Source organism: Chionomys nivalis, chromosome 1 (assembly GCF_950005125.1).
Source record: "Chionomys nivalis chromosome 1, mChiNiv1.1, whole genome shotgun sequence".
Lineage (NCBI taxonomy): Eukaryota > Metazoa > Chordata > Mammalia > Rodentia > Cricetidae > Chionomys > Chionomys nivalis.
In genome coordinates this window covers 127,998,893-128,020,645 of record NC_080086.1, presented here as the reverse complement: position 1 = coordinate 128,020,645, position 21,753 = coordinate 127,998,893, and the positions used below count along the sequence as shown (strand labels likewise).

The window sequence follows — 21,753 nt, the reverse complement described above, 5'->3', positions numbered from 1 at the left end:
TGTTAACTTTTGTGCCGCTCGGGGCAGAGCTCGTCACTCCTTCATCCCGGGGCGTGCAGCCCCGCGGATGCGCCTCTGACACGACTATCTCTTGTTCATTCTGTAGAGACAGACAGACTGAACGGGCAATCTGTCTGTCTCATCACACATCTGTGGATGTTGTTGGGGCTCCCCAGACTTTCTTGATTTAGCAAGTGAACGACCTGTTTGGTAACCATCTTTGTGCCCTTCGGAAGTGACCGTTAACATGCCAGCTCAAAGGGGTCACCTCAGAGGGGTAGCCCAGGTTTCATTGTCCTATACCTTCATCTGAAGTCACTTTGTCTTCTGCAAAGAACACCTGCATGAGAATATTTGCTCCATTTCTCTGCCCTTGGCTCCTTGCTTCTAGAGAACCAAGCATCACACCTCTCTGTCTATCAGATCATTGACTGTACCTTTTCAGCAACCCTGATATCAGTCTTCATGGCGTGCCCTTGCTTATAGACACATCTTCTAGAACCCCAGCCTTAATAATAGGACTGATCATCTGACAACGAGAGAGAGTTGCTGTGTTTCCTGCGGTTGCTTCCTCTCCCCACAGATTTTTTGTGTCAACCTTCCTTGTTTCTTGTCCTGCTCCAGATTCTCTTGTATTCTATTACCATTCAGTTGTAGAAGACTAGACAGTAGCTATAATTCTATGACAGTTATAATCAGTACTAAAGGATATTTTTAAGGATAATCTATTTTTTCTGTATCTTATTTATTTTGGCAGGTACACGTATTTATATATCCATGTGTATTTATGTGATTTATACCACAGTCTCTTTTTCTGTCAGTCTCTGTGTCTCTCTTTTTATCTATCTCTCTGTATGCAGTTGCGCACGCGTGTGTGTGTGTGTGTGTGTGTGTGTGTGTGTGTGTGTGTTTTGGAGGGGGCAAGGAAAGGACAGAGGGATGGAGGAAGGAGAACCAGGTAGAGGGAGGGAAACAGAAGGGAGAGAGGGGAACTTGCTTATCCACAAGACTTTGGGGCTGCTGTACCCTGAGATCAGGTTTAATAACATAATGGTTAAATATTAATTAGAAAAAGAAAAGAATAGCCATAAGTTTGTTAGCAGAAATTAAACAGAGCACACACAAGTGTGCAGGCTTACAGGTGTCTTTGTAGTCCATGCAGTTGTCACAGTTAAACATCATGCCTGCCCACCCCACCCCCAGCTTCCCGTCATTAAAATGTAAGAGCATGTAGACTCAGGTACACCGTTCTTATTTGTAGAGGCAAAAAGACCCACTGGACAGAGCAGCACACAGTCCCTAATGGCAGCTTCTTTCTCACATGGAAATAATTAAAAAGACAGCGCTGAACAATATGTCATAGGTTCAGTCACCTCAACAGCACAGACACAGATGCCAGTACCCTGTTGCCAGGCTCCGGATAAAAGCAAGATACTCCTGACACTTGGTGAAAGGGCAGATGTGCACAGCTGGACCTCGGTGACTGGATCACTGTCTCGTGGTCCGAGAAGTCCCCAGTTGCACGCAAAGGAAGACCCCAGTTGAGGAAGGTTAGGTTAACTGTTCACATGACAAGCCTCAGAGTAGAAGCAGAGATTCCCCCAGCAGGACTCGGCTCCTGTGCTGACCACGGGGCTCACGTTACTTTTTCAAGATATACATTAAAATGAAGAGGTAAAATTTTAAAGTTTATGATGTAAATTCTGAAATGAATTTGAGAGCTCCTGAGTGCGCTAGGCCAGATGACTAGGTTGGAGGACTTTCTCCATAAACCTGGTTTGGCCTTGTGTTGGTAGAAGGAGGAGCTGACTGTGGCTGACCGTAGCACAGGTTGGGCTTCTCTGGTGCAAGCCGAGAGTAAGGCTTGAGAGGTGACGTCAGACACCACGGGAACAAGTGATAGGATTGAGTGGTGAACAGTCAGCCACCTCCTTCAAGAAACAACTGTATCTGCCCCGGCTCCCAGGCAGATGCATTATCAGCAGTGAGTTGGAACTGCCTTCCCACCTCACAGCTAAACATGCCGTCTGCTTCATTGTGCCCTTATCTTCCCTGCCACCTTATGCATGTCCCACCTCTCAGTCCATAGGCTCTGGTTGTTGAGACACCAGCTGTAGAAGGTAGAAGTGATTAGCAGCCATACTTAGACACACAGATTCCCAGTGTATACTCCAGGCACCTAGATGAATAGAATATTTGGTTTGAATGACATCATCGACAGGGGACACTTCCAGAATGACTTAGGTATGTCAGTGAATTTGGCTGTGGTATTATGGTATTGGAAACATACCAGCTGAAACTTCCAGAAATAGTTTCAACCTTATAATATTTAATACTGAGCGCAGTGAGCAAGACTGGGTATAACTTAAGGTCAGTCCACGTTCAACAGTCTAAGAATCAGTTACCAGAACAAAAGGAAGAGAGCCTTGCTCTTCCCAGGCATGCCAAGAGTGGTGGAGGTTGGGGGAGACAGAAGAGGGTCACTTGTGTGCCTAGGATTAACCCAGAGCAGTATAAGGTAGGTATGGACTAAATTCATAGGAAGGCAGCAGGATGCAGTGTGGTTTGTATTTTTAGCCTGTTCTTGTACCATTCAAGACCTCTGCCAGTCCCTGTGGGGCTGCTGTCTCTCTCAGCAGTCTTAAAGGACAGAGTTTAAATGCATGGCGTTGGTTAAGGGCCTTCATCAGGACCGGGATATCTGAAGTAAAGTTACTCACATGAAAGACACACTCAAAATCAGCGTTCTCATCATGTAAGAAGTTGGCCTACAAACCCAACCTGGAGTGTGTAGATAAGAAAGCTGTTCCTTCCTAAGGACATGCAGGAAGAACCCCTGTCTGGATGGCCCAAGCTCTGAGTGTCTTCCAATGTAGAAATGGAGAGAATCCAGCAGTTTGAAGGAAGGGCTCATTTGGGTTTGTTTATTGAGCGCTCCTGTTTTTCCTCCGGAGCTTTAGTAAGCTAGTGCTCATGAGGACTTTCTGCAGTGTGTAGTGTTGTCCCTTTTCCCTCGTTCTGAATTCCTGTCTCCTTGGCATCTCTGGTGTACGTGCAGGCGTCCAGTAGAAAAGGTTCATTTCCCTTTCAGGTACTTGGAAGCCTTTATCCCGGTCTTTCAGTCCGATCCGTCTAATTACTTCAGTTAGGAGGAAACGGAGCAGTTGTCCCATTGCCCCCCTGCTCACACTGCTGTCACTCCTGTGACCTCCTGTTCCGTGTCATTGACTTCCTATGCAGGTCACCCCGCAGTGATAGAAGACCAGTGACAATGTAGAAGCCACCCTCAACTAAGAGGTTTAAGAAAACGTTCAGCAACAGTAGACCTAGGCAGGGTTGGGAGTGTTCCTCTGTTCTCACATTTGCAATGACGTTCTGTGTTTCAACATTTCCTTTGGATACCGCTCACCAGTCAGAACTCGAGTTCTCCAGCAGTCCATATTACGACTCTCTCTTTCAGAATTGTAGAATGTTAGGTGGAAGAGAAGTTCACCGAATGTAGAAACATAAGTTGTCCACACAAAGTGCTTGAAACAGTCACTGAAAGACACTTTCGTACTGAAAAGTGCAAAGTCCACCTTGGTACTGTTTCTGTTCCAGTAGAGGGGAGTGGCCAGCTCTTCATCACTCTAAGGTTCATGTCCATCATCATCAGGCGAAGAAGTAGCTTGGCATTGCTCTCCAAGGCCACCAGTAGCTTTTTCATGATGCACTTGTTTGGAAAGTTCTTACTAATTAATTTCAACATCAAGACTTCATTTTGCTGCTTTGTTTTGGTTTTTTGAGATAGGCATTTCTCTGTGTAGCCCTTGCTGTCTTGGAACTTGTTCTGTAAACCAGGCTGACTTTGAACTCACAGAGATCCGCCTCCCTCCGCCACCCAATTGCTGGAATTAAAAGCATGTGCCACCACTGCCCAGCGCTTTGTTTTAGCCCAGCAAGGCTTACCTGGAAGGTTGTTTTCTGGACTATAAGTTTGGAGACTCTCCATCTCTCTTAAGCTTGACTCCCATGCCCTCATCCCTGTCTGTGCTTAGCTGATTGACTGCCCCCGTCCTTCTGTTAATCAAATCTCTTTCATAAAAGCTTCTACACACCTCACCCTGAAAACAAGTCTGGCAGCAGCTTTGTGCATGACCATGGCTTCATCCCTTCCTTTTTCAAACCCTGCACTGAGATTTGTGGTTTTACCCCTATGGTAAATGTGGTTAAGTAACGAAGCTAAATAATTAATACTGGTTGACTTATTTTTTTAAGTCTGAATGGATATTAAAAGGGACCCTCACCCAGCAGGGGCTGCCTCCTGAACCCGGATTAGGCACAAACCACACCCAAACACCTGTTTTCACTCAGAGGGATCCTTTATTAAGCAGGGAAGAAAAGTTAAAGTGGCTGCTTTCGGACTCGGGCAGAAAAGCAGCAGCAAATGACCTTGTAGGTGTGATTTTAAGAGGGAAAGGAGAGGTCTGTGTTAGAATGGGCTAGGATGCAATGCTAAAGGAGATAGAGGATGAGGGAGAAGGGGAAGGGAATAAGGAAAGGGGGGCAGGGGTATTTGTCCAGAGGGGCAAAGAACTGCCTCTGGGTAGAGAGGAGACAGAGCTGGCACCTAGGCAAATGGTGGTTTGTGAAAGTAAAGGAGGACACTCTGTGATAGGATGAGGTGTTTAATGTTAATTGGGCATGTTAATTAGGTGAATCAAAGGGGGCTTCTGATTGCCTAACTTTGGTAGGCAGCCTCAGAAGGAGGAAGTGGCCAAATAAGGGAATAGACCTTGGGGGCTAGAAATGTAGTCTAATGGTTTTAGAAAGGCAGATGGAATCGGGGAGAAGGGCAAAGTCTGCCACAGCTGAAGTGGGCTGGTGACCCTTCGCGGTTGACATGATTTTGAAGTCTGGAAAGAGTACTCATTGCCATAGAAACTCATCTGGTACATTGCTAGTGGTTGAGATGGGCAAAGATGTAGGCGATTGGTCTCCATTCTTGAGCATGTGGCTGTTGAGTTGTCTCTGCATCGTGTTTTTCCTTCATTTCACCAAATCATCCTGGCACTATTGTCAAGGTTGTTCCTGCTGATAGTTTATTTCAGAATTCTACGTACTGCAGGCATCGTGTCTTGTCCTTACACCAGCACCTCACTGTCTCAGTCACACTAGCCTTGGGTCACGTTTGGAAATCGAGTGTGAAACCTCTAACTTTGCTTTTAAAGATTATTTTATCAATTCTTAATTCCTTATATTTCTGTTATGACCAGAGTGTCAGTTTAGACTAAAGAATGAGCTAGGATTTTGATTGGGGTTGCACTGAGTATTAGATTAACCTAGGGAATATTTTCATTTTAACAATATTTATTGTTTTTTCAGTCTGTGTCTATTTATCTAGAACTTTTTAATTTATTAAAACAGTGTGTGATTGACCAGAGTGTAAGTTTTGTATTTAAATATTTTGTAAGTATTTTATTCTTTCTGATTCTGTTGTGAAATGGGATTTTTTTAAACTTTATTTTCCGAGTGTATAGAAATCCAATTTTCTCATATTGCAGCTTCTACTCTGTAACTTTACTAAAGTTGTTTATAATATCTGCTGGATTCTCGGTAATTTTTTTAATATTCTTTAATATTCAAGATCATGTCTTGTGCTTCTAGAGATAGGCTTATTTCTTCCTTTCCACTCTGGATGCCTTTTACTTATTTCCTTTCCCTAATTGTCTTGGCTAGAACTCCCATTATAATGTTAAACTGATGTTCTAAGAACAGACATCATTGTCTTTTTTTTTTTTTTTTTTGGTCTTGGGGGAAATTTTCAACATTGCTTAGTGTGATGTTAGCTGAGTCCTTATATACTCTTGTATTAGCTATTTTTCCACTGTGATTTAAAAAATACTTAAGAATTGCATCTTATAAAGAAAGGTTTATTTGGGCTCGTGGTTCCAGGTTCATTGTTGTCTGTTCCAGCCCTTTTGGTCTTGGGGCTATGGCAAAACAGTAGCATCATGACAAAAAGGACATGGTAGCCAAAGAGCAGAGAGAGAGAGAGAGGAAGGAAGGTTCCCAGGACAAGATACACCCTTTAAGGACATGCCCAAGTTCCTCCAGCAAGGCCCCACTTATAGCCCATTCAGCTATGAACTTAATGTATCAACCCATTGATAAAGTCCATGTCCTTATAAGCTATGTATACTTCAGTCCACAGTCTTTGGGTGATGGTGGGGCTGAGAATACACTTCATATTCCAAGTATGACAATGCTATTTATCAAGTTAGTGAAGGTCTCCCCTAGTCCTTTATTGCTAAGTGATCGTATAATGGAAGAGTTTTGGGTTCCTTTAGATGTCCGTTCCGTATCATAAGAAAATGCTATAGTTATTGTCCTCGACTCAGTTAACACATATTATTAAAACTAACTTATTTTTGAATAATTGAACTTGGTATCATGTAATAAATACCTTTTAGTCACGGTGTTTGACCTCTTTGACATCTTTGAGAATGTTTGTCTTGATTCGGGAGAGATACTGATCTGGAGTTTTATTTTCTGGTGCTGTCTTTTGTCTGTCTGGAATTAGTATTCAAATTCAGATGAGCCAAAAAACTCATTGGTCTCATACTGAGCGTTTTGAATATGAAGCTGTTAATTCCTTAGCTGAAATAACCCTGAGATGAAATGTAGAACGGAAGCTTTCAGTTGGAAGGCTCTGGTTTTTCTTTCTGCCATTTGCTCAATGTGTATTTTTGAGACAAATTAACTAGAGTCCCCTTACTTCTAACCCCACGATAATCCCTGCATCGTACCTTTGTATTGAGATTAGATGAAGTAATGATGTTACCAGCCAAGCACTAATAATTACAGGTTATTATCCCAGGAGGGAAACAAAGAGCTTAGGAGAGAATGGACCTAACTAAATCTTTGGAAGTGAAAACAAAAGCCAGTGTGAAAACAGGATCCTTGTTCAAAGACAGAGAATTACTTAGCAAAGTAAAATACAGTCTCACATCAAGTGAGTGGCATGGTCTTGGTGGATGGCTACCTGTGTTGGGGTGGGAAAAGTCGGTATAGGTCTTGCCAAGGGGTATTTCAGTTCCTTGTGTGGACGGCATAACTGTGGGTTTTGTTTTTACTGTGTGCTAGTCCCTCTGTGAGAGTTAAATTCAGTTTAGTACATTTCCATCAAATCATAACTTCCTGCTGACCGAACTTTCTAGAGGCTGTTTCAAAACACACAAAGACACCACTCAAACATGACCTCCAATGTGCCTTGTTTAGTTGAGTTTCTTTTATTAAAATATGTTTGCCTCATTTCCTCCCTTTCCGTTCTTCCTTCAGCTCCCTCCTATGTGTCTCCCCTCCCACCTTGCTCCTCTTGAAATCATGACCTCGTTTGGGTGTGGGGGGAAGCGTGCATGTGTGCCTAAATATATAACACAACCTACTCAGTCTACGTAGGGCTGTTTTATGTGTTTGAGTTCAGAGCTGACCACTTGGCACTGTAGAACCCAGGTAGGATTATTTCTCCCCCCTTAGCATCCCTTAGTTATGTGTTATTTCTTTATCCGTGGGTGGGGCCCCATGATATATGCCCCCTTCCACATGCCTTGTTTGTTTTGACCCTGTAGAAACAAAGCCAGCCTGCATATTCAACAGCGTGGAGTATTACGATGGAGACATGTTCCGAATGGACAACTGTCGGTTCTGTCGGTGCCAAGGGGGTGTCTCCATCTGCTTCACCGCTCAGTGTGGGGAGCTGAACTGCGAGAGATACTACGTGCCTGAAGGGGAGTGCTGCCCCGTGTGCGAAGGTAGGCCGAAGGCTTCAGAGCTTTCATTTCAAAACTGATCTCATTCAGAGCAATGTGAAGTCCCCTCGTAATGGCACCATTGTCTGTCCTTTAGAGTGTTGATAGTGCCTAGTAGGGTATGTGGAAATACTTCCCCAAGGAAAGCTCCATTTGGGGCTCAGTCAGTGGTCACAGGTTCTACAAGTTGACACGTGATTTCCGGGTTGCTTCCAGTTCCCACCCTGGAACTGTAGTGGTGGCGTAGTTAGTCCCAGCTTGTCCACACTGTAGCGTTAGAATCTGTCATCTGCCGTCCTTGGATTGCTCAGCTAGAGTTTGTAAGGCCTGTCACCATCATTCTCGGCCAGTCAGCTCGGAATCTGGACCCTACTGCCATTTCTCCTGTCAGGTTGCAGATTGGCGAGGTGGCGGCAGCAGCTTCGGGACCAGGCATGTGTGAGGTGTGATTTTTAGGGGCCTGTGGATTCTGTATCCCTCTCTTGTTCAAGCAGTAGTGTTTGCATGTTCTTCCTGCAGACTCCTCCCGTTTCTGGTTGTCATAAGTAGTGAAATTTCAGAATGGCACCCCAATTCTCATCCTCTAAACCCCAGCCCCTTAAGGATCGGAAAGCTGAAGTTCAGAAAAACCATCCATCTCCTGAGTTTGCAAAGGAGCCAAGAGCAATGATCCAGGGCCTGAAAGAGCCTATGGCATCATCTGACACATAGTACCCTGCGTGGTGGTCGCATGAACCTTATTGTCCTGACTGGGTCACAAACCTTTAGCCCAAAGTCTACCTGTCCCTGCTCCCCAAGTCCCCGGGCACAGTGGCCTGTTGAGTTCTATGCTTTTTTACTTAAAATCCTTTGGCTGGTTGTGCTTTCTTTATGCTATGGCTTTGAAGACCTGGGAAGTCTGATGTGGGGCAACTCTGTTCCTAACCCTGAGCAGTTATTCATAACAATGAGCCCTTTCCTTCCTTGGAAAATATTTTAGCCAAGGCACAACACTTTTTATGTGTCACCGAGGTTTTTAAAAAAGAAAATCACCTCAAACTCTTAACTTTCCCAATTGATTGTTCTCTAGTTCGCAGTAGAGTCAGAAACTGCCCCACGGCTGGTGTTGTAAAGCAGGTGAGCACCTGTGTGAATAGTCCCAGGGAGCTGCCTGCATGCAGCTCTCACTTCCCAGAGTCCAGACCCAAGCTCAGTGCGGAAGACAGTATGCATTGTAATACTTTTTATAAAGGGCTTGAGAAAGCCCTAAGTACCTGAGGTCTGTAGCCCATTTCCATCTAACTTTTGTGTAAATGTCCTCTGCCCCATTAGTAGAAGCACTAGCCTCTAAACTTAACTGGGGCTCTCTCATTAGTTGATGCCAGTTTTTATGTATTTTTAGTAAAGGAAATGGAATAATTTATCGATGGTTCTCCTTATGGAGCTGCTTGGGGCTATTTTTGCATTCATTATTTATGTTCTTGTCAATTCTTTCAGAATATTTCTTTTCTGGTGGTCTTGTCTAATTCTGCCTTTCAGACTCGTCTGTTACTCAGTTGCCCACATTGTGGCAAGGAAAATGATGTAAATTCAGCCCTCCTTTAGGGTGCCATCGGTGACCCCTGCCAGGGTGCCATCGGTGACCCCTGCCAGAGTGCCATCAATGATCCCTGCCAGGGTGCCATCGGTGACCCCTGCCAGGGTGCCATCGGTGACCCCTGCCAGGGTGCCATCGGTGACCCCTGCCAAGGTGCTATCCGTGACCCCCTGGGACATCCACATGAGCCCTGCCATGCAGAAGACCACATTGGGGACCTGCTGTGCTCCTTCCCAGTGTCCTCAGCAGCCTGTGAACCCCCATCACAGTCAGCTCAGTTAGTTCCAGAAGTAACAGTTATCACTTTGAGTTCAGTGGACAGCGCTCTTCTTTCCAGGTGGAGAAATCGAGGTATAAAACATAGTAAGTTCAGCAGCTCAGAGGGCTCTCTCAGAACGTCAGTCCAGAGCTTGTCTCTATCCCTGCGTCTTGCCCATCTTAGGAGTGAGACAACATGCATACCTGCTTCTAGGTCCCATTGCTCCCCACAACAGTATCAGGATGGGAAGATACCAGTCCATTATGACTGCTGCCTCTGGATGCAATCCCAGGGACCAATTCCTGTTAGCCCCCAGTTTCCATTGATCACAGTGAAACAGCATTGAGGGATGGAGCCTGGTGGAAACTGTCTCCAGATGCACACAGAGGTCAGGTTTGGGTGGCTCAGTCTCATTCTGAACTCATGTTTTGCTGTAGATCCCATCTATCCCTATAACAACCCCGCTGGCTGCTACGCCAATGGCCAGATCCGCGCCCACGGGGACCGGTGGCGGGAAGATGACTGCACCTTCTGCCAGTGCATCAATGGAGAACCTCACTGCGTGGCCACGGCCTGTGGACAGAGCTGCATGCACCCCGTGAAAGTGCCTGGGGAGTGTTGCCCCGTGTGCGAAGGTAAACCTTGCGATTCTAATGAGTGTCTGGCACAGCACATCCCATCGAGGGAGCTTCTGCCAGTACGAACTTGTTTTCCTTTTTATTTCCTCGGGCGTAATGTCTGCTTCGTACTGTTACCAGTTGCAGACAAATTTATTATACAACCCAAATTCGTCATTAGGGGGAAGTGTTGCAAATTTAAAATGAGCATAGCATTGCACGTGTGCTTGTCTGAACATATTACACGGTACAAGGATGCATACATTCTGAATGAGTGCTCCGTGAGCCTACTTACCACCCAGAGGTCAAGGCAAGGAAATAAAACCAGAAGTCAGAGCCATAGCTCAGGCACAGCATGTTCAGCTTGTGATACTTCATAGCCCAAGAATGCTGACGGCCAGAAGAAAAGCCCAGAACTCTCAAAGGCAATTCACACTGGCTAATGCCTCATTCTGCGTATCCTGCTCCCTCGACGGCCAAGGCTGAGATGACTGTGGCTTCCGGTTCCTCTAATTCTTTGCCTTATGACCTGGTTCCCCACATTGACTGTGTCTTTTCCTGCTCTGGAGAGAGCAGCTGAGGCCCCTTAGCTCCCTTCTCTGAGGCAGCTGCTGTGCAGTTCATTTCCTGTGCCCTGAGAAGATACTTTGCGTACATCTTAACTCACTCATGTCAGTCTTCATAGACGTGAGGTGACCGAATGTTTTTTACGCTGACAGAGCCAACAGGGGATCCATACTTAAGAAGCATTTTACTTAGTGAAATGGACAACAAACGTAGCCCAAAATCTATATTAAAGATGGGTACCTGTAGAGTTTGTAAAGCATGTAATAAGAAGCGGGCAGGCTTTCTCCCAGAAGATGATCTAATTAAGGTCTTTTTTAGTATGAAGATTTTTTTTCTTTTTTTATGGACCAGTTGTGTGTGTTAATTGCTATCTACTGCAAGAAGAAGCTTCTCTGACGAGGGTCGAGTGATGCACTGATCTATGGGTACAGCATTATGTCATTAGAAGTTATTTGATTGCCATGTTCACTTAGCAGAATCATAGTAATTGGTTTTCCCCTCGGCCTATGACATGTAATATCAAGAAATCCTTTGCTACCCTCTGAATTGTAGTACATTAAGACTTCAGTTTGGCGAATGGTCTGTGGTATTAGCTAGCCTCACAAGGATTAGACTTACTTAAGACCTTGAAAACCACGTAAAAGAAATGGAAGCTGGAGGAGGACTCTTGTACTGTTGACATCACCGGTCCCCTCATCGTTACTCTACATAGAGTACAGCTACCCCCCTCCAAGACGTCATAGCTTCCAGATGACAGATTTCGTGGCACTCCCCGCCCCTCACAGACTCCTTTCCATCCCTAATGTCAGCATTGTGGAGCTGCAAGAGGGACGCACAGAAGGCTGTGCTTCCTCAGTGGGCTTGGCAAGACTGCCTTGCTGATGGGGGGAAAGTGGCAGTGCCTGACCTTAAGAATTATGGACAGCCCGTTGTTGACCTGGAAAATTAATTTAAGTCCCAATGTGCGAATGATAAAGTAAGCAAGAAAAAAAAGTCATAAATGCATAGCTCATTAAAACCAGCCTTTTAACCTCAAGTATTGCTGCCTAAGTTCAAAATGAAACTTTTAGAGATTGTTACTGAGCTGGGGTGGGGGGTGGGGGGAATACTTTCCAACAAAGGTGAGCAAACAAAGCCACCAGAGTATGTGTGCCGTTGAGGTAGGTGCCTGGGTGGCCCCGGTTAGATGGGTCACTTCGTGTTTGGGTTCTGTGTCATCTGCCCAGAGTTGTGACCTAATTCTTGACAGCTTAAGAAAAGAGTTACATCGTGAGTGAGCCATTAATACCAATGCTTAATGGAGAACCTCCTGCAGCCCGGCAAAGACACAGGTAATGAAGGGACAGTTCACAGAGCACACTTAGGCCTAGTTTTCAGTTAACCAGGGCAGAGAGAAGCGTGTCTGTCTTGTGAGGTACGAGCTTGACATCTGCCCCCTACTCTGTGAATCTTTTGTAATGTGCACTGTGCGCAAGGCCTTGTTGTCCCATTTTAGAGATGAGGAAATGGAGGCTCAGAGAGATTTACTTATGTTGTCACTGAATGGCATAGCTGAGCTGTATTTTTATTTTGCTTTTCCTGATGGTTTTGTGCCCAGTGTCCCCCTTCCTTTATGAATCTTCATTACTGGCTTTTGACTTCTTGTCAGGGAGAGACTGGGGTGGTGTGACAGGGTATCATTCGGATTGAGATCACCCACTGACCCTCTACCTCAGTTCACAGAACTTGGGAGAAGGTACCTTTCCAGCCTCCCGGCACAGAGGCCCTCTCGGCCTTGATGACACTGAATTTTTCTGGTTCCCCTCACAGCTAATGCTGGTCCCTTCTTCATCTCTGTCTGTCTTCCTCAAATCTTTCAGAAGAGTACATTTCTTAGTCCTCAGAGAACTCATTTGGCTAGGATTTTTTCTTCCGTTTTTCACCGGAGCCGAATAGCGAGTTTGGTCTAGGACAGTATTATCCTCCAGTGACTGTCACTGTCGGGTGTAATAAAGGCAGCGTGACTTTTTATTTCCACACACAATCAGAATTCAGAGACTAATACGGGTAAGTTACTGATAAATAATAAGCATTACTAAATATTTCTAAAACATCAAACTAAGAGGGTCTTATTGTATAGGGTCCAAGAAAATTTATGGAACCATTTGAAAACATTTTTCTCAGTAGCCGGTCCGTAGTATTGTTAAGTATAATTTCGAGTGATTTCAGAATAGCAACAGAATCGTATGAAATAAGAAAAATAAATCCCAAGGTATTGCTGAGTAATAAATGAGCCATCAGCCAAGATCATTTACAGACAGACAGAACTCCGCGCGTGTGTGCAGCTCAGACCCGTAGGAAACTCCTGCACACACCCTTGCAATATGAGTGCTGACCCTTGCTTTTTAGCTTCGTCTCAGGTGCTCAGAATGTGAAATTAGAAGCACTATCCCCACACAGGCATTGCAGTTTGGGATGTTTTCAAAATAACTTACAAATCACCAAATATAGCCTGTTAGGACCTCCAGAGAGAGAGAACCTTGGGGCTGTCATTGTGAGTAAAGATGCCTACCTTCCAAGGGACAGCATGATATGACTGGCTACTCCCAGAGGACCGGAATGTGAACTGGGAACCCTTGAAGACAAGGCTGTCATTGACAGATATCTTGATTGAGAAGTACTTAGGTGCTTTTTAAGTTGTCCCTTACGTACTCTCATAATGAAGTCTTACTGAGCTTTTGTCAACACCCAGGTCGGGCGTTCAGATAAGCCTAAGTCATTTCAGTCTGTGGGCTGGAACAGACTGTGTCCACCTGTTCTGCTTTACTGCCTTTCTCTACATCGCCTCCTATTCACCAGACTCATTTGCTTTGCTTTGGTTTGGTTGTTTGGTTTTTTTGAGACAGGGTTTCTCTATGTAGCCCTAGCTGTCCTGAAACTCACTCTTGTAGACCAGGCTGACCTCAAACTCACAGAGATCCACCTGCCTCTGCCTCCGGAGGGCTGGGATTAAAGATGTGCGCCACCATGTCCAGATAGTCTTGTTAGTTTGAATTTCTTTCAAAGAGAGCTAAAGGAGACATGCATGGAATAAATATGAGGTTTGCAATTCAAGTATGTATGTGAAAGACCTGCCCATATATGTGTGTGTGTGTGTGTGTGTGTAATTTAAAGTGGAAAGGACAACAGAATAAGTGTCATTTTACTTGCAGTCTCTAACAACTAACATCACTTGCTCACTTATCATGTGAGGGCCGGGTACAGTGAGGGCATCAGCTCATCTGACCTTGCAGGATCCTTAGCGCGGACACTGGATTGTCACAGAGCTCACAGCGCAGAGGTTCTATCAGTGCTTTGGGCTATATAGCAGGCGCATAGCAACACTGTGTCCTGAAAGCCCAGACTCTGGACTTTGCACCCACATTTCCTCAGATCGTATATTAACATTCTGGAGGGCAAGGAATTCCCTGTGTTCTTTTGAATTATTGATGATGACTACATGTAAGTAGTTCCTAAAAACTTTTCAAATAATTAAGCAGTGAGCAGAGGCAGGAAGGAAGGATAGTAAGAATGGAGTAGCAAGCCCAGTACTTCCCTAGACTCTGAGGCTCCTTTTCTGAGAAATGGCCTGATGAGAAAAGGCCACCTTAGCCAGAGCCTCAATCACTGTCTGGACCCATGACCAGTTGAAGAAAGAACAACTTTGGGATGCTTGTGTTGAGGTCAGAGAGCAGAGTGTCACCTACATTTGACACCAATGAACCTGTATCTCCAGGTTGTGTGGACCCACCAGCTCCCCTTTGCTTACTGGGAGTTGCACCCTGCTCCTGGCTCCATCACAGAGGTAGCCCCTTAGGCCTCCTATAACTGGTGTGTAACCTGAAGTTGGTTCTTTCCTAGTTCAGCTCCTAAAGACTGGAATTTCAAAACTTTATTGAGGTTTCCCTGGACCCAGACCAATGCCAACTGCCCTGTTTAATACGTTCTGCTTTCAGGGCACACTGTGTGCATGTGGAGATGCCCTACTGTGTGATTACTCACTTCTTTACACAAAAAGAATGGCACTTTATGCCACAATCAGGTGTTTTTAATATTCTCCACAGCATTATCATGTACGCAGGTATGTAAACTGCCGGGCTGATTGTTAACGCCATGCAGAACCTAAGGACAGAATGAAACTTCTTTTTCACTGCAAAAACTTTTCCAGCTGAAGGTAAAATAAGGCCAAGAAGGAAACCGGCTGCTAAGATGTATGATATGCTTACTAAATAAGAAAATGATAAGTGGCCTATCAGGTATCAGGTGTGGAACCCACTTAGTGGTGACACCCAGTACAGGAGATAAGAACTGCAGGGCGACTCGAAGCTTTACTCCCAGCCCTTATCTGAGGTCTCATTTTGAGTGGTGGTTGACCCACCCAGGTGACCACTGTGACCCAAATGTTCCCCTGGCTCGTGCAGAACTTCCTATGGAGAAGAGCTGATGGTTTGACGACCTTGAAGATTCTGGAGCCAACTCCTGAGTACAACTCTTCCCAAGAACTAAAAGCTTAGGTCACACTGCTAACGGTGGCCTGCAGAGCCATGTTCCAGTTGCCAGTGAGTGAGCTTGGTGCTTGGATTGGGTGAATTCACTGTCTCCAGTATTTATGTTTCTCTGAAACCAAAGCAAACTCCAATTTTGTCTTAGACCAGGAAGTCAAAGTTATTTGCAGGTTTCCCAAGCCGAGCACATGAGGGGCTATCTCATTATTCTGTTTCAGCATGGTTATATGTTCTGACTTTTCCTGTAGTAAGTTAAAGCAGTGCTGTTTGTGGAGCTGTTAGGGTCATTCTGCGGGGCGTCAGGCAGGTAAAATTCTGTTATCCCGGACTTAAATAAACTCTTATAGCAGGGGAATAAGAAATTCGCTGTGTGGGTTGTCCCCCCCAACACACACACACACGCACACTAATTCTCTAGATTTAAGATGGAGTGTGATTGAACCAGAAATTCAACTGCTTTCCCCCACCACCTGGCTTTCTTGGATGTCTGGCTTACTTAGGGGTTCCTGGTTCTGACTGGGACAGCGAGAGGATCAGACATTAGGCATGTCTTTACCTGTATGGGGTTAGCCAGCCACTTCACCTCAGCATCAGAAATCTCACACGGTGCTCTCCTGACTCGCTTGGAAATCTGTGAGCTGTCAGATCACTGTCTTCTTAACATCAGTCTTCACTGTTTTTAGGAGTAGTATAATTCATTCTCATGAATGTTGATGATATGGTTTGAGTCAAACTGCCCTTCGAGTGAGATTTCAACTGACCTGCCAGAAAATTCTGTACCAGGCACATATCTGGGTGGGAATTCCTTGAAACAAGACAAAAATGTTTCCAGCCCCGCCTTGCCCACAGTGTTCCTTACTGCCCCGTATCTCGCATGATTAAGCTACTGCTCCAGTAGTGGGGAGTCAGGGAGAGTTTGGCTGACCACCCCCCCAGAAGAGCAGTGGAGTCCGAGATGCCACAGAGTCACAGGGATCAGAACTCAGTTATGGGGGGTACTGCTTTGGTGCCATCCATGCCAAGAATAATAAAATACTCATAATAGCCTCAGGACTGTTAGGCATGCTGCTTCATCTTTTAACTCTGAATGTCCTGGAAATATATTCCATAAATGGAAATTAAAATATAGCACAGTCTATTTTCTGCTTGTCCAAATAAGGTCATATGTTGGCTGCCACATGACCGTGTATTACCCTAGGTCTTGGACCTAAGTGCCAGAACATATCAGGCATAATTTTTTTTGGGGGGGGGGGGCACTTTTGGTTTTTCTCTGATAGTTTAAAATACCTTGAGATATCTAAAATAGTATTCAAATATAGATGAAATGGATGTAAAAGCACCCCCTATCTGACTAAGTATGACTGTAATGGTTTTCAAAATTATACACAGAAACATTATGCACATCCACCCCATGAATGGCTCTTTCTAGTTGTTTCCCACATGTCATAGTAGCGAAGCAGGTGGGAACCAGCATGTGCAGAAGTCACTTAGCTGGGAAGAAATGCTTATCTGTCCTTGCTCAGAACCAAGGCTGCTGCCTTTCTACCTGTGTGCCTTTTCCTTTGTACCTGATGTGAGGGGCACCACCAGGGTCATCAAAACTTACAACTACAAATGACGGTGGTCCGTAAACTCCTAAATTGCCCAGTGCCTAAATCATTTAAAATGCTTGGGAGTTGATGCTCAGGCTCTGCCTCTGAGTTCCCAGCTCTAGCCGTTGTGACCACTGACTGTGTCCTGGCTGAAGCAGCACGGAGCAATGGGCTCTGTCCCTGCTGTCCACCTCCCATACTATAAAGGGTATTACTGCTAAGGAGCCTCGTGGTTTTCTCAGGAAGATAATAATTGCATCTAATAGATCAGATCTGGCCTGCTAATTTTCATGTAATCAACAGAAGCAGGAAAACATAGTCTGGAATGCGAACTATGTGAATGAAAAATATTTAGTCATTCTCGAAATGATAGGAATGTTTTTCCAGCAAGCTTAAATAAACACAATCTCTTTTGAGACTGCATTAGACTTTTTTTGGAGAAGAGACAACTCTTAGGCAACCAAACAGAAGTTAATGAAGGTTTTTAGCAGGCATGCCCTGCAGAAAGGGCTCGGAGACTGACAGCAAGATTCCATCGCTTTCACAGCACAGCTCGGCAGTGAGAGAACTGGTTCCCTTTGAGCCTTTGTCAGCAAAGGAGGGTTTGGTATTTTAACTAGCCACAGTTCCAGCGTCGGCGACATTGTGCTTTACTGACAATGGTGTCGTACGACCTTCTCACTTTTAGAATCCTCACTTCATCTGCCACTGCTGTATAATTCAGCTGGCAGAAAAGGACTGTCCCTGGCTTGTCTCTATTGAATGTACCTAGTGGCACTTTTCCTGGGGTCATGGTTACTCATTGCCATCAGTCCTGCAAGGCCTGGTTACCTAAGGAAATTACTTTTGAGCCTTACAGCACTTCCATGGTCAAGTGTTCCTGCTTTCGAAATAATTATGCAAGCAACGTGTACGCTTATTTCAGGAATATTTTTTAAATGATTTATTTATTTATTATGTATACAGTATTCTTGGTATTCTGTATGCAGGCCAGAAGAGGGTACCAGATCTCACTACAGATGGTTGTGAGCCACCATGTGGTTGCTGGGACTTGAACTCAGGACCTCTGGAAGAGCAGGCAGTGCTCTTAACCACTGAGCCATCTCTCCAGCCCCTCCAGGAATATTTTTTGACGCCTCTCTTTTGAGACTTACTTGCATGCTTGCACATCCTGTGGACTGCCCTCCGCTTTGTATACTCCTGCCTCTGAAGGTTTATTAGACTTTCTGAAAGACTTGTATCACTCGTGTCGGAATAAGGGGAGACACACAGATGACCTAGCTTGGTAAAACTGTTCAGAAAAAGTGAAAAGTGACAGTGAAATAAAGGAACTCAATCTCTGTGACACAGCCGTTTGCTCGGGAACTAACTGAAGACAAGTTCCAAATAGACCTGTTAGCCTGAGCAGCATTTCAGTGCAAGCATCTAGCCATGGGAAGGGGCTACCTTTCACCAGTAGTGCTTATTTGTAAGTACAACTCCTGACTTTTCATTTAAAAGCATACCAGTTCACCTACTGTGAGGCTTAAGGGCATGGGCTAAAATGGGTGCAGATGTTTCCTTTGACATGATTTCAAGCAAATTTGACCAAGATAATTTGCCTATAGAAAGAACCTTTGAAATAGTTTCTTTGAAACAGTGATCAATATAACTTAGTTTTTAATAATTTAAGCCTCTACTTCCATTTATGACTATCCTGTTTTAAGCTGTTTCCAGAAACATTCTTCAGTGTACCTTCCAAGAACAAAATTATTTCACATCATCCTGGGGGCTCTGGTTGAGAAACAGGATCCCCAAGAGACATCTCCATGGCTTTAGTAGAATATAGTGTGTGCTTTATCTGGGTAATAAATAAAATGTCTATCGAATGTCTGTTGTGGCACAGTTGTACAGTGACAGGGGCAGGCGGAAGGGAAAGGGCTGTTTCCTAAGAAGGTATTTTTCTGTTTGTGGATGTGGTTCAGTGGCTGCCAAGATGCTGAGAACAGCATCAACCTACACCAGCCACTCAGACGTTCCCATGTACTCCAGGTCTAGGGGCTGGACTTGTAGGTTGATTCAAGTTGAGTGAGGTTTTGTTATTGTTGTTGGTTTGTTTATTTGTTTGTTTGTTTTAGTTTGAGTTGATCTTACACACTTTGGCCAAATAGTGATTTGCTCTTTGATTTTACTTTTGCATCTGAGAGATTGCTGGAGTCAGCAGGTGATTTGAAACAGAGCCCTCATTGGGCATCCGAACCCTTTGACGCTATAGTTTATGTTAAGTACCTGTCAGAAATAAGATTTGTCAAAAGGACTTCTGATCCTGTTGTGTACCAATATTAAATAATCTAAGAAAATCCTTGGTCTGTGTGAACTCGTGATAGTCTTGTAGTACTTGGGGTCTGTTTTCCCCATTGTCTGTTGGAGCACATTCAAGAGTTATTCATAAAGCACCTCCTTACCTAACACCAGTGCTCACAAAGTGTGTTCTGAGAGCTGACCTCATTTGTGGCTGTGACTCCTTCTCTGTTTAAGGTGCACATAGATTCTTTCTAAGGACTTAACCTCCTTTTTGTCGTGTGTATGATGTTTTGCCTACATGTGTGCGTGTCTACTCTGTGCATGCCTTTGGATCCCCTAGAACTACTGCTACAGACAGACAGATGTGAGCCAAAATGTGGGTGTTGGGAATTGAACCTAGGTCCTCTGCAAGAGCAATACATGCTCTTCACTGCCGAGCCTTCTCTCCAGCTCGCCTGTACCTGGATTCGTAAAAACATATATTCACCTCTGCTATACTTGGAATCTATGTTGACTCAATTGTAGCATCCTATGAATTCTGTTTGTGAGTGTTTGTGTTTCGGTGTCCCCTGTGGACCTGATCCTGGACCGTGCAGCAGGACAGGTAGTAGAAAGGCTGGAGATCTTTTGTCCTTGTTGGATACCTGTTGTTTTGCATAACAACTCACTTTTTCAACAGTTTAGAGACTCTGTTAGTGAAGCTGTCAGTTTAAGATGACCTTGGGCTTTGCATGTTCAGTGGGATCAACCAACTCAAATCTCCTCAAAACCATGAAATCATCGTCGTATCTGAAATGGTAGGTTTTTCAAAGATTCCATATAGCTGGATAAATTCCAGCTTCCTTTAATCAGGGTAGGGGCTCCACAGCCGTGGAACCAGGAGTGAAACCATTATTCTTTGGGTGAAATGCTCTGATACTTAGTCTTAAAGCCACCAGTTGGACGTCCTCTCCCACTGATATAAGTTTGAGATCACTGGCCTTACTGAAACCGAGATCCAAAAGACAGTTTTTTAAAGCCAGGTTTCCCACGTCTTCTTTTCACTTGAGAATTACTGAACTATTCACAAAGATCCTGAAATGGCTTAAATGGCACTAAGATGGGTTTGGCCTTGTCCCTACAGATCTGTTAATGCCCACAACATGAGAGGAAGACCAGGGCCAGCCAGGCATATCACATTGTTTCAGCTCACCCGATGAGCTGCCGACTAAGAGATTTCTCTTCTCTTGGAGACACCATGGATGTAGTCAGACTGGGGAACAATGACCTCAGTCTGCCACTCAGCAAAGGTGAAAGGCGCCAGTGGCTGGTCACTAACATGGTCCAAAGCTTACCAGACCATATCAAAAGACATCACAGAGCCAGCCGCATCCCGGACACTTTTCTTGTTATTGGTAGAGATACAAAGTGATGCTTAAGTTACAATGGGCAGGGTTGAGATTGTGGAAACAGCTGTCATGCCACTTACCAGCTGCCCTTCTGAGGTCTGTCTCATTAATTAATTTATCTGTGACCAGGTCAAGCAGCGTTGCCCCTGCTGCAGTCGTTAAAACATTACAGCAACACGTGTTGCTGGTGTAACACATGGCTTGACTCCTGTGTGCTGTCCCACTCTGTACCCTTGCAGAAACATCGTGAGACGGGGAGAATGACTGCTCCCATCTTACAGAAGCCCAAGAGGTCCATGTCACATAGTGAGAGCTAATAATGGCTGGCACAAGGACTCAAACTATGGGCTCCTGCCCCCAAATCTCAAGTTTGGCACTGTTTCCCTCTAGACTCACACTGTCAAAGAGAGTGTGGGAATGTGAGGGAATGAGACGGTGAATGGCAAAGCCCCTGACAGCCATGCTAAGAATCAAAAGCTGTCCTAGTCCCTGGCTGCATTGTCCCTGTTGAGGCCCAGCAAGTGTTGCTCTGACCTCTGGCTTGGCTTTTGATCTCCACTTTTTTTCCGGAGCCTCTGCCTAGAATTCTGACCTGGCTGACTAAACTGTCAGGAATACTGACTGTTTGTTGCTTCTGCTTGTTTGGTGGTTGCTTCCTTCTTCTGTTCTCCTCCCCGTGAATAACTCTCGGCCTGGAAGCCTGCCTGCTTCCCCTAGCTCTCTCCGTCTCCTCATCCAAACTTCAGAACACTTGCCATCTGGTCTTAACTCTTCTTTTTCTTCCCCTGAATCCCAGTTGTCTATTGTCGATCAGATCACAAGTGTGCTGAGTGGTCGGCAAAGACACCCATACTTCCTCCGGTGCAGCATGAGTTTCTGTCAGGAATATTCTCATACCAGTTTACTGCTGGGCAACACCAGGAAAAGGGGCAGCCCCAGAACAACTGGGTCGGAACTGGGTTCCAACCTCGTGTTAAGAATGTGGGCACGGGCCCGTTAGCAGGGCTCTGTACACTCTGTGCATTGTGCAGCCATAGGTAGAGATGAACTTGTCAGGAGCCCAGGCGCCCTTCCTGAGTAGCGCATGATGTGAGCAGTTTCCGTTTCCATGAGTTTTCAATATGAAAAGTGTGCTGAATTCACAGTGGCCCTCAGACC

General features: G+C 45.0%; 1 protein-coding gene across 3 annotated transcripts in view; it reads left to right on the top strand.

Annotated features, from left to right (window-relative positions):
* Positions 1-21,753, top strand: part of Crim1 (cysteine rich transmembrane BMP regulator 1) — a 178,656-nt gene that overhangs the window by 106,067 nt on the left and 50,836 nt on the right. For all 3 annotated transcript variants that reach the window (XM_057775644.1, XM_057775638.1, XM_057775630.1), the window contains 2 exons: positions 7,611-7,793; positions 10,063-10,260. In XM_057775644.1, coding sequence (XP_057631627.1) covers positions 7,611-7,793; positions 10,063-10,260 — 381 coding nt within the window. The remainder of the gene's footprint in view (positions 1-7,610; positions 7,794-10,062; positions 10,261-21,753) is intronic.